General features: G+C 48.8%; 1 protein-coding gene across 2 annotated transcripts in view; it reads left to right on the forward strand.

Moving 5' to 3' along the window:
• Positions 1 to 1447: 1447 nt before the first annotated feature.
• The window catches only part of IGSF9B (immunoglobulin superfamily member 9B), a 69086-nt gene continuing 57869 nt past the window's right edge, over positions 1448 to 12664 (forward strand). For both annotated transcript variants that reach the window (XM_043995548.1, XM_043995549.1), the window contains exon 1: positions 1448 to 1745. In XM_043995548.1, the coding sequence (XP_043851483.1) occupies positions 1682 to 1745 (64 nt within the window). In that variant the 5' untranslated portion in view covers positions 1448 to 1681. The remainder of the gene's footprint in view (positions 1746 to 12664) is intronic.

Raw genomic sequence — 12664 nt, forward strand, 5'->3', positions numbered from 1 at the left:
CTGCTAGTCACCTTGACTGGACCAGCTAGAACCAGGGGCCCCGGGGGAAGCTATTCCTCTGGGTTTCCAAGCCCACACTGGGTAAAAATGCTCTCTGCTTTTTTCTGTGTGTCTATCTTGGTCTCTCTTTCTTAGGAGTTCCTTGGCAGGGGACGCCCCATCTTTCCTCCCTCTCTGCACCACTGTCCTATCCCCTCCCCCAGCATCCCATTCTGGTTAGTTGTGAGCCTCTCCCTGCTGCCGCTGCCGCTGCTGCTCCTTAAAAGAAGGAACACATCTTCACTGCAGTCTCAAAATGCCAGCATGAGGTGACTTCTTGCAGTTGATGTTTCCATGACACTCACTTAGTCCTTCTGCAAATACCTTTGGTGGGTGTAGGTGAGGGAGGGGAGGAGTGTTGAAGACCCTTCAGTCTACTTAACTGCTTTGCTTGGTAGGGTGATTTCTCCCTTCTCTCCTGCCAGCCAACTGTTCCAGAGTTCCCTATCAAGGATCCTATGCCAAGGGAGCCCTTTCTTTCCTCTCTTTCCCCTCTCATTCTCATGCGGATGGGATGGGGCTTAGGCTGAGTAGGATAGGAGTCATGTACATGAACAGGCAGTTCCATTTAGGAGGAAAACTTTTTGTTGCTCAAAGTTAAGATTTAAGAGTAATGTTTGGTGAACATGATCTAGGGAGTGAGGGGTGGTGGTGGTGGTGGTGTGTGTGCGTGCGTGCGTGCGTGTGTGTGTGTGTGTGTGTGTGTTAGAAGTCAGGGGCCTGTGACACTCCCACTCTTGAATGAGTCAATCTGAATCCTAGGGATCCCGGAGGTCATTTTGTCAATTCCCCTGCCTTCGGACTGGATAAAGCCTACCCATTCCAGGTTCCCGGGACGAGAAGCTGGGATTGGAAAAAGCTAGGTGGGGATAGAATCTCTCCCGTTTGGAAAGATATACAGAGTAGGAAATTCCTTCTCTTCCCTCATCCTGCCTGTTCCTGGGTATCCCCATTACTGAATCAGCATCCTCCCTCCTCCCGGGAGCTGCTGTCCGCAGAATTGACGACAAAATGTCTGGCTCTCTGGGTGGATGGGTGTGGGCCTTTCCCGTTTCACAGTCCTCCAGGACAGGTGAGACCGGGGAAGGGGGGGGTCCCAGCAGCAGCCCCGAAGGGTTCCCGTCTCTCCCTCTAGAAACTTGCCATGCAGTGTGAGCAGGGAGCAGGAGCAGAGACGCTAAAACGCCTTCTCCCTGGCAATGCGCATGATTCTGCGGCTCTGTGCTCTCCACACTTCAACGCACCTTGAAACGGGGCTCGCCTCCTTCGCACGGGGACGGGCAGCATTCTGAGCCAATCACCCTCCACTCCCCCGGGAGACAACCAATGGGCAGGAGATAGGGGCGGCCCTAGCGGCTTGGGGCCCACGCTAGGCTTCACCATAGCATTGGCTCAGCTCTGCCTTTGCTTGTAGTGCAGGTGCTGCTGCCGCTGCCTGGTTAAGGGTAGAGAGAGGGGCTGTGATAGGAAAGGAGGGATGGAGAGAGTGGAGGAGAGGCAGCAAGAAGAAAGGAGCAGGACATGAGAGAGGGCATCTGTGGAGGCTCCTTGATACCGCTTTGGGGCTGGGGCATGATAAGTCTGCTGAAAGAGGAGCACTTTTGAGATATGATGACGCTCTTTGCTGGCGGGCGGTAGTACTATGATTTGGTATGTGGCCACTTTGATAGCAAGTGTGATCAGCACCAGAGGTCTTGCAGCTCAAGGTGAGTTGAAGTACAGCGTGTCTGCTCTGCCCCCATTCCTGTCGCCACCTCTCCGTCCCCTCCCTTCCCCCGAACCCCCCCTCCCCAGCTCACCGGGCTACCCTTTTCCCGGGCTCCCCCCACCCTCTGCTTCCCGAGGCTGGGGAGAGATCTCGCTGCTCGCCCGGCATCCATGAGTTGCCGCGGGAGAGAGTCCCCCGACTCTGGCGACTCTCACTCAGACGAACTACATACCAGCGAAGGGAAGAAAACTTGCCCATCCATCCCATCCATCCCATCCATCCCGGCATCTGGAGGGGCTGGAGGCAGCAGGGGGAGAACGTGCCAGGGGCTCCAGGGGCTGACCAGGCACCCGAAAGAGGATGCTCCCCATAGACCCGTGGTTTTCCCCTTCCTCTCCCCTCAACTCCCCCATCTCCACTTCTCTAGACTTTTCCTCTGGAGATGATTTGCTCATAAGACTGAGTGCTTCTCCCCAGCGAAGCGACAGCCCAGGGCTTCGAGAGTGCTTATTTTCAACTCTGGCTAGCGAGGCAGTCAGTTTGCAGGTTATTTGGTGGGGTGTCTCCTGCATCCACCTTAATGAATCTTAACGCATCCCGACCACTCATCGGAGCGGGGCACTTGGCTTGCTATCCGGATGAGGAAGACCCGAACAGGCACACACACACACACACACACACACACACACACACACACACACACACACACACACACACACACACACACACACACACACTGCAGCCCCGCGGGCAGCAGACGGCCCCCTCCCTGCAGTTGACAGCTTAAGGTCAGATCACCTTGCTTGTCTTGGCAAGGTGGACACTGAGCAGAGGGGCTTGGGAGCTCTTCATCAGGACTCTAGAAGGATCCGGCTTCCATCCTGTGCCCTGAGTGTCCGCAATAGCCTCCCTGATGGCCATGGAGTGTTTACCATCCTTGCCCGCACCTCTCCCCAAGGCGGGCACAAACTTCCCAGGGAAGTACTGAGCAGAGGAGGCAGACTTCCCCTAGGTCCAAAGAAGAGCGGAAAGGGGGAATTCCCTGCGGCTCCTCATATCGGAACCTCACGGGATCCCTCCTTTTTTTATTTCTCTCTCCCTCCAAACTGGGGGTGGGGTGGGGGGGACACGAGAGAGGGAAGCCCAGTAAAAGAGGGACCGGGCCGTGCGTGTGCTAGCGTTGGCTTGGGAGACGGAAGACTGGATAAACGGACCTATCTGCTCGGCTCGGTGTGGCTCCCCCGACTTGTAAGGAGTCCTTGTAAGGAAGTCAGAGAAGAGGAGGGCGGGTTGGTGCCAGGACACTGAGCTCATGGTCCCCTGCTCCCAGCAGATCATCTGGCTGTGGGGCAAATGCATAAAGGCTGGCGGAGACCGCTGCCAGAAGGGAACGATCGGATCGGGCGGGGCTGGGGATTCGTAGATGGATGTCAACCCTAAAGAGAGACGCCCCTCTGAGTGGGGGAAGGGGTGGGCAGGGCAGGCATTTCCCGTCCCCCCCCCAATCCCTGCGGTGCAAGGGCAGAGCAGACCAGCAGGAGGCGCCCTTTACAGAGACCGCACAAAATTTGTGGGGGGGCGGGACTTGGAGTGAAGTGCCTTCTTTGGGGGAGGGGGGCTCTGGAGGAGGATGGGGGAAGAATATAGGAAGGAATCGAACAGTCTATTGCTAGGGAAAGGTCTCACAACTCCATTTTAGGTGGGGAAACTGAGTCACGATGCAAAAGCTTGGGGAGAGGGAAGATGTTAGGTCATAGGGTTTGTGTTTGGAAAATCCTAGGCTTCCCGGCTTCTTCCCTGCCAGTTTTTCTTCCATTTCCTTGCCCACCTTCATTTACCCTTATCGAATTTAGTCTAGTTTGCTGCTCTGGGACAGTTAGTGAAAGGGCAAAAGGAATAGCAGAATGAACCCAATTCACCCTAGGAAAGAGGCTGAGAGAGGGCTGAGTAATATTCAGCCCCTGGAGGGAGGGTTGGGGGAGAGGTTTTGTGAAGAGAAAACTGCTGTTCTACCATTCGGTTAAGGACTAGGTAAGGAAAAGTAGATTTTTCCTTGCAGCAAGATAGAGTGGTTTAGGTATTAAGAACTTCCGAAAGGTGAAGGATTGTTTGTCACTGGGCTGGGCTTCCCCAAGAAAGTAATGGATCTTCTTTCTTTAAGATCTGAAAAAATGCCCATCTGTTTTAAATAAGTCAATGTATCATCTTGCCTGAAAGAAGGGGGCTGGTTTTGTTGACCTCTGGGGGCATCTTATAGCATGAGGTGTCTCTGGGTTTCTGGAGCCCCTGTTTGCAATTTACCTTTATTTACTCCCTTCTTCCATAGACCATGCACTTTGGAATTAAATGTATATTAATCAGAAAAAAATTGGAGAAATTTAGGTGTCACTGTCAACTGTTGGAAAAGTGCTAGGAACCTCTTAGGTTAAGGTAGGCTGGGGAACTCTTTTTGGGACTCTGCTTCCAAGGTATCCATGAAGGATGTGCTTGGGCATTAGAGTTGCTTAAATTCCATTGGAGAGCCCTGTCAGTGCCTGAAAAGGGTCGTGTGAAGGACACACAGGGCTGCTACTTCTCCTGCTCTCTTGTCAGAAAGCAGACTAATCGTTGTCCCATAGCCTCTTCAAAGGAGGGGAGAAGTTTAGATGGGGCTGGGAGGGATCTGCCAGTGTATGGGAATGGGTGAGTGCATGTGTGGGAGTATGTCTGTGTGTCTATAAGTGTGTCTTTGTGTATGTCTGGGTCTGAGTGTGTCTCTTATGTGTGACTGTACTCACAGAATGCTCTCTATTCCGTGACTCCCCAAAGTCAGAGATGACTTTTCCAGAATTCTCTGCAAGCTGACATCAGGGATCAAGACCAGATGTGGGATTAAGTTGACTAATACTGGGGATGCTCTAGTTATTAAACTTCAGCAGAAAGGTATAGGGGAACATGGTCTTAAGGGAGGCGAAGGTTCCAAAGCAACTTGGAATTTGCAAAGGGGACAGTAATACCTGTGGATGGAACGTCACCTTTGGAATTTTGCAGGTGGGAATTGGAGAGACAACTCCGGTAGGCCTATAGGCTTTAGAGCTGGAAGGGACCTCAGAGACCATCTTGTTCAACTTCTTCATTTTACAGATGATGAAACTAAGACCAAGAAAGATTCAGTGACTTGACTGTGATTCCCACAAGTAATAGTTAATCGAACCAGATCTTTTGACTCCCAAATCATGTTCTTTTCACTGCACTAGGCAGCCTCTTGTCCCTGTAGCCTTAGGAAATCTGCTTAGAGGTCTGCAATCCTGGGGATATGGCCAATTTGCCTTGAAGAGGTTGGATCCAGTCAATGTTGGTCAATGAGCATTTATTAAGCTCTTATTATGTGCCAGGGACTGTGCTAAGCACTATCAAGGACATGTGTCATGGTGGTTGGAAATCAGAATATCAGAATTATGGCCTTGGAAAGCCTTAAATCCAACTGCCAATCCAACTTAATGAATCTTCACTACAATATCCCAATTCACCCAGCCCCTGGTATACCAGCAACAACAAGAAACTGCCTCATGAGGCATTCTTGGATAGCTTGAATTTTTGAGGTCAATTCTTACATGTATTCTACTTATATGTATTTCCCTGCAATTTCTGCCTATTGGCTCTAGTTGTCCCCTTGAGCTGTGAAGAATAATTTTAGTCTTTCTTCCATGTAACTGAAGGAAATGATAAATATTTTCTTTTCTTTTCATTTTTTTAAACGTTTGTTTTTAAAATTTTTGAGTTCCAAATTCTTTCCTTCCTCCAGGCCCTTCCCCACCATTGAGTAGGGAAGCATTATGATATCCATTATGTATGTGAAGTCATGTAAAACATATTTCAGAAAGGTCAAGGGGAAGACGAGGCAACCTCTCATATAAAGAACTACTCTTTCTTACCCAGAAACCATGACCTGTGACTCTTACTCAGGGTGGATCCATTAGATTGTGACCTCTTTAAGGGCAGGGACTGTCTTTTGGCTGGCACATAGTAGGTACTTCATAACTATTTACTGACTGACTGACTGACTGATAGTTGCCACTGAAATGGTGTCTAGGAACAGAATGAGACACGAAGGGCTAGATGAAGGTGTGAGCTGACATCCTATCTCTTGTGGGCACTGTTAGGGACTAGAGTGTTGGACTGGGACTTCAGACACAGCTATTACCTTATCTCATTGAAAAGGGGATTGTGAAGGGCAATGCACTGAGGGTCTCGGTCAGCTGTTCTGCAGTGAGGTGGCCTTCTACAACCTAGATTCTTGGAGTCTAAACCAGTGTGTGGTTATTGAAGGGTACCTTAAAGAAATGTAGGTCAATAGGTAGGTGTTCTCTTTCTGGACTTGTGGAACTGGAAGCCTTAATGCTTTCCCTCCCTCACATCCCTACTTTGCCCCTGCCTAGATTCTTTGGTTAGGATCACTGTGGTTTCCTAGCTCTCCTCGTTTTCACTCAAGTATACTCTTACCCTATCTACATAGGGAAGTTCTCCTTGCAGAGTGAAGAAGGATATTTCTTTCCCTCCCTGTCTTTTCTTTGGGGTGGTTAGAAGGGTCTGGAAGGCTGCAGGACCCCTGGGGGATGCATACTTTGGTGGCAGGACTTGGTTTGGGAAATGGCCATGGTGGGCACGTGCTGCAGGAAGGTGTGCTGGTCCACTAGCTTGTGCCCTGAAAGAGGTTAGAGAGAGGGAAGGTTTGAAAGGAGTTGGGGGCGGGGCACTGGGAGACATCAGAATTCAGCAGCCAACATGCTGTGTGACAGGCTAGTTTGGGGAATCACTGGGTCCTAGGCTCTAGATGGTTTCATGTTTACAACTCTGAGACAGCAACACTGGATCCAGTTACCCAAGGAGCTGTCATTACCCAGGCAGGGTGATTCTGACACTCAGCCTCCTCTTGAGTTTCCATTCCTGCCCATCCCTTCTCTTTCAGTAGTTTTCCTATTCCTTTCTGTTCTGCTCAGGTTTCCATTGCTTGCTCCTTCACCTGCCCTTTGAGCCATCCCTTCTTGTTACCTCCCAAAGCTCACACTCGCCCTATAGGAGCTTTCCCAATGCTATTGTGCTGAGAGCTTGTTTCCCCTTTCCCTGTGCTTGCCTTCTTCATGGCTACTTTCTCTCTGTGTTGTCTATGTCTGCATTCCCTGCTCCTAATCATAGCTATTCTTCATTGCCTGGTGGGGATGCATGGGAATGGGAAGCTGTGCCTTGTTGTTCACTTTCTCTTCCATCCTCCTCTCCCCCTTCCCACTGTCCTCAGGCTCTCTCATATTCCTACCCTGCTCCGAGATATTATCATCATTCCTCCCCCTCTCTGACCTTCCAGCCCCCCTTCCCCTAAATCCATGGCTACCACAGTGTCTGCACAAGGCCTGAATGACGGTTGAATGAGGCTTATTCTCCATGTGCTTCTGAGAGTAGTCTGGGCAGCTCATTAGGGCCACTGCATCTGATTAGTGAAAAGAGCTCTAACTGGTGAGAATGCCCAATTGTGTGTGTGTGTGTGTGTGTGTGTGTGTTTGTGTGTTTGTTGATGTATAGGGGAAGGAGGAGGAAGAGGAGAAGGAAGGGTTAGATGGAGGTGGTGGAAATAAGGTGAGGGGAGAGGGAAAAATATGGTTAGGTTCAGTTGGAGAGGATGATCTGAAGATTAGTTTTAGAGTCCCCTTAAATGCACTTTTTTGGTCCTTGGCTTACACACTCTTAGCTGGCCCCTATGTCTCTCTGTAGATAGAGCAGCCGAGGTTTCAGACAATTTGGGAGAGGTCATAGTCTGGAGGATGGACCTGGTAGGTAGCATGGCCAGTGGCTTGACTGAAAGGTGTTTGGGGTTTCAACTTTGTGGAAGGGCAGTGAGAGTGGCCTGGGCGTTCCTTCTCCACTGGAAGCCAAGGGGAGGGGGTAGATCTCTGGTTTGGGTGATGGCAGGCAGTGGAGGGAAGGGAGAACACTGCTAATGCCCTGGTCTCCTCCAGGGCACTGCCCATGGGCACAGACCCTTCCTGCTAGAGGCAACTGACCTATTTTTTTCTCTCTGAATCTTCTGCTCTTTTGCTTTTTCGCATGAACAAGCAGGAGACTGGTGGCTTGGGCGGGGGGCCAGGGGCCTCCATGAAGAACTCGGGGGAAGAATTCTAGGAGGGACAATGATGGGAGGGAGACACTTGCCAGCCTTGAGAAGAGAGGGTCATGGGGAAAAATCCACTCTTAGATATTTTTCTCTCATCCTTTCCCCTCCCCCAACTCCCTTGTTGTTCTCTCCTGGGATGAGAAATATTATATATACATGAGACCATGTTGCATACAAGTTGCCAGCCAGCCTCCCCTTCATACATGCACAAGGTGAGTGATTGTCCTCATTTTCTAGCTTCAAAGTAGAGAAAGAGTCAGAGTTTTATAGGTGAGTAAATACTGTATTTGTATTTCACACTTCCCTAGAGAACATGCCATCCATAAGGCGCTCCTCTTTCCTACCAACCTGAGCATCCATGAGAAGGGCACCATGCTATAGTGCTTTTCCAGGTTCCAGAAGGGCACCCCAGTCCCTTTTGTCTTAAACCTGGGTAAAGGGATCCGTGTACTCACACTTTTGCATGTGTGTATGTGTGGCCATGTTGGGGTTCCTGAACCTGAGTGCACTTTGGGGAGGAGAGAAATTCTTGGGTGTGGGCAGGCGTGGTTTTGCCTTTCTGCTGAGAAGCCATTAACTAAGATCGGAGATTGAATTACTGACTTCCTTCCTGTCAGCGGGTCTGCAGGGAAAGGGCTCCTGGAGATATAATCTAGTAGAGAGCAAATTAAAGTTGCTAATATATCCCTGCTGCCTTGGGGGTTGCAGTGGGGAATCAGGAGCTGGCTGAGGGAAGAGGTACACCCATTGGCAGAGGAAGGGAGCTATTTGACATTCAGCCCTCCAGTTCCCTGCTGCTTGGTTGGCTGGAATAACCTGGGAAAACCTGGTGGGGTTTTGGCCAGCATAGCCCTAGACTGAGAGGTTTGAGGTACTGTGGGTCAGGATAAGGACCAAGAGGCTGAAGGAGTGCAAAGGATAGGGCCAGGAGGGGTGCCTTACAGTAGCGTTTTCTCTGAAGGTCTTTTGGAGAAGGAGAGACCACATACCTTTGATCCTGGAGAGAAACAAAAGATTAAGATGCCATCCATCCCACCTTTTTTATGGAAGTGAAAGTGTGGGCAGCACATCCATCTCATTACATGAGGACACAGGTGGTTCTCCTTTGCTTCTGTGGCCCCCTTTAGGGTCATATTAACTTTAGTGAGTGGTGGGTGGTATTGTTCCTCTCCCAGACCTTTGTTTGACTTCCTCAGCTTAGGCTCCTGAAGTTTCCTCCTTAGCGGTAGGTATCATGATGCTGACTAAATTGTGGCAGCAAGGGGTAGGATGCTGGTAGAGTCAGCAGAAGTTATATTTAGGGCTGAAAGGTGCAGGTGGTAGTGGTGGCGGCTTGTCCCTTGTATTACTAGACTTCAGTGCTTGGGAAATGGGAAATGGATGGTGCTGTGAGAACCACTGCCAGTGAATGTCTAGCCCATGCTAGTGTGGCATCCTTCTCAAAGTAAGCCAGACTGCCTTCTAGGATGCCAGGTAATAGGGCAGAGGACTTAGGGATTTAGGCTATCGTTGTTCCCTCTTCTGTTCCAAAAGCATTCCTTGGTGGAAGGCCCATTCTCTACTCTATTTGTTGGTTTTAGGGATTGGACCATGAACCAGAGAGGCCTTGCTATCAAGATTGGGAAATAGTGACCTCAAATGTAGACCCATCTAAGGAAGACTCATAGACTCAGAGCCAGAAGGGACCTCAGAGGAAACATACCTAGTGCTTGCCCAAGGGTTGCAGAAATAAGAAGTGGCAGATCAGGGATTAGAATCCCAGATCTGCCACTTTTGTGACCATGGGCAAATGACGTAAGCCTCTAGGCCTTTGTTTTCTTTTCTTTTCTTTTTTTTTTCTTTTTTTTTTTTAGGGACAATGAGGGTTAAGTGACTTGCCCAGGGTCACACAGCTAGTAAGTGTCAAATGTCTGAGGCTGGACTTGAACTCAGGTCCTCCTGAATCCAAGGCCAGTGCTTTATCCACTGTGCCACCTAGCCGCCCTCTAGGCCTTAGTTTTCTTATCTGTAAAAGGACGTAGCTAGACCTGATGACCTCTAAGATTACTTCTAGCTCTAGAGTTTTCATTTTATGATTCCATCTCACCACCCCTGGGGTATATGAGGTTGTGTGGGCCTCTTCTTTCTTCTATTCCCCAGTCTATAATAGATGGTTTTGCCTTTGGTTGGCTAATTTAGGGTTCAAGATCATGGGATTGTAGGGAAAAAAGTCTGAGTAACAACAAAAGGCCCCCATCTATCCTGGTTGTTTGTCCCCATTTATTCTCCCTGATATCTGTGGCATTAAAGGCCAAAGCTGGAGGACCCAGGAGACTGGAAGGTTTGTGGCCTCATTCTCTGGTATCTTCCCAACCTCTAATTCTTTACTTGGCAGGGAAGCTTCAGGTTGGAGGTAGAGGCTGTGCCAGCCTCTAGTGGGTGTGTTATTATTTTGTGTTGAACAGGGGATGCCAACTATAGCCTTTGGCCCAGCTGCCTGCTGATTACCACCTGGCCTTGAGAATTTGAGATTTGTACCTCATGGGCTATCCAAAAGGTCAGCCAGATCTCAGAAGGGTAGTATGACCATTCTAAAACTGGGCAAATCCTATGATGCTGGCTCACTAAGCAAATTATTCAAGGCCACTAATGTTCACTCCCCCTCAAAAAAAGAGAAAAAAGTAATTATAAGTTGCAGTGTTCTTCACCAACCCCCAAAATGTATGAGTTAGTTATTCAGTAGGGAGGCGTGTGAGGACTTATCAAATTTCCTGACCTCTTCTGCTATATTCCAGTGATGGATTGGACAGTTTTTCCCTTACACACATGAGATCTTTGCTTTACTTTATTGGCTCTTTCCCATTTCCCTGTCAGGGCCATCCAAGACTCATCCACTTTCCTAATTAGCTTTGGCCTCATTAAACAGGTCTATCAATGCAGCCCCACCTTTCCCCATTAGAATGTAAGCTCCTTGAGGGCAAGGATAATTTTTTCCTAAAGTGTATTTCTACAGTCTAGTACAGTTCCTTGTATAGAGTAGGCACTTAATAAATGTTTGTTGAATTGAGTCACATTCTCTCTTTTTCATTCCTGACTTGGGTAATTGTGTGTGATCCTCTAAGAGTTTTGGTTTCTATGTTTCAGTTACTGACTTCTCTTTCTTTTGCATTGTCACTGCCTTTCTGAGTGTCTTAATGGATTCATCTATCCATTCATTCATTCATTTATTCACTCATCAAACATTAAGTGCCTTCAATGAGTACTATGGTGAGGGTCAGGGGAGATACAGTCTCTTTCTGTACACAGCACACTGTGTGCTTTTACTGAGTTTCTGTTCCTATCCCTCTACATTCTGTTTCATGGTCCATTCCTCCATGACTCTTGTTTTTACATCCTCTTCCTAGGCTTCCTAGACAGGCTAGAGAGCCTGTAGGCAAGTGCCCACAGGTCTTACCTCTTTCATTGGGTTTAGCTGAACTGAAGAGGGGAAATGGAGGCAGGGAGTTAAAACCTGGAGCTGTCCCTTAACCACTTGAGGAGCAAGAAGAGGTATAGGGAAACAGAGAAGGATGCATTTAGGATTGAAATTTGCTGAAATAAAATGTTTTTAGAGTAGGCTTTGAGGGAAGGGAAGGACAGGCTCCAAGACAGTGGGAGCTGTGGGCAAGAAAGAGGCTGTTTCCTCTGTGTGTGTGTTTATATGTGTGTATTTAGTGCTATAAAGGAAAAAAAGATAAATATTTCAGGATACAAGAGGGACTGGAGTGTGAAGGCAGTTCTCTACTGGGACAGGAGCTCTGAATCCCCTACCTAATTTCTAGGCAATTTCATCTCTGTCTTGTTCATTAGTTTTGATCATAAACTCTTTCCTCCTCTTCCTCCCTTCCCCAGCACACATATGTCCTAATCCCCTCGAAGAGGGAGTGACTCATATGAAAAAAGCACTAAGTGACTCTTAAATCATAAGTTGGAGTCTGAGCTCTACCACTAACTAGCTTCATGACCTTGGGTAAACCAACTGACCACTCTGGTACTAGGAAAGCCACTAAAGTTTCTTTAGTTTTGACTCTGATTCTATCAAGTGGGAAACACAACTGTTATTTGAACTCATGTCATGGAAGGCATCTGGGGAAAGGATAAATGGACCAGGGAGTGAGAGAGGGGGAGAGGGGTGCCTCTCCCCAGATCATATGGAGTAGAGAGAAACACTCATGGCTCAACCCAAATACCAACAGTGCCATAAGCTTTGGATACCAGCTATCACATGCACTAGGATATTCAATATTGCCAGTTGGGTTGTTCTTTCTAGAGGACAAAGAAAAGAGGGTGCTGGAAAGAGAAATTTGAGAGAAAACAGAATCTGTACCCAACCTGGGCTTTTTCCTTTCCTGGTATCTGTGGCATTAAAGGCCAAAAGCTGGGGGTTCTATTCTCAGGGCCCCCCTCCTCATTTTCCACTTGGTAGATGAGCTCTGAGTTGTGAGTGGGTCAGAGGTGGGAGCAGAGCCAACCCTGGTGGCTTTGTGGCTAGAATAGGAGGATGATAAAGAAAGAGGTCAGGGAGTGGCTCCATGATTACTGGAGGCTGGCTGGGAGGCAGCTGGAAGCCCAGAAGCTTTCTCCAGCCAGAGGAGGTGTGAAACCAACAGCTTCATTGGTGATGCAGTGAAAATCAGGCAAAGAGAGGTGCAAATGAGCAGCCAGAGCTGTGAGAACAGCCAAGCCAGGAGTGGGTCCCCAAGCCAAGACACCCCATTCCCCAATCTGTCTCTGCATGTTTCCTGCCCAAAGTC

Source organism: Dromiciops gliroides, chromosome 3, assembly GCF_019393635.1.
Source record: "Dromiciops gliroides isolate mDroGli1 chromosome 3, mDroGli1.pri, whole genome shotgun sequence".
Lineage (NCBI taxonomy): Eukaryota > Metazoa > Chordata > Mammalia > Microbiotheria > Microbiotheriidae > Dromiciops > Dromiciops gliroides.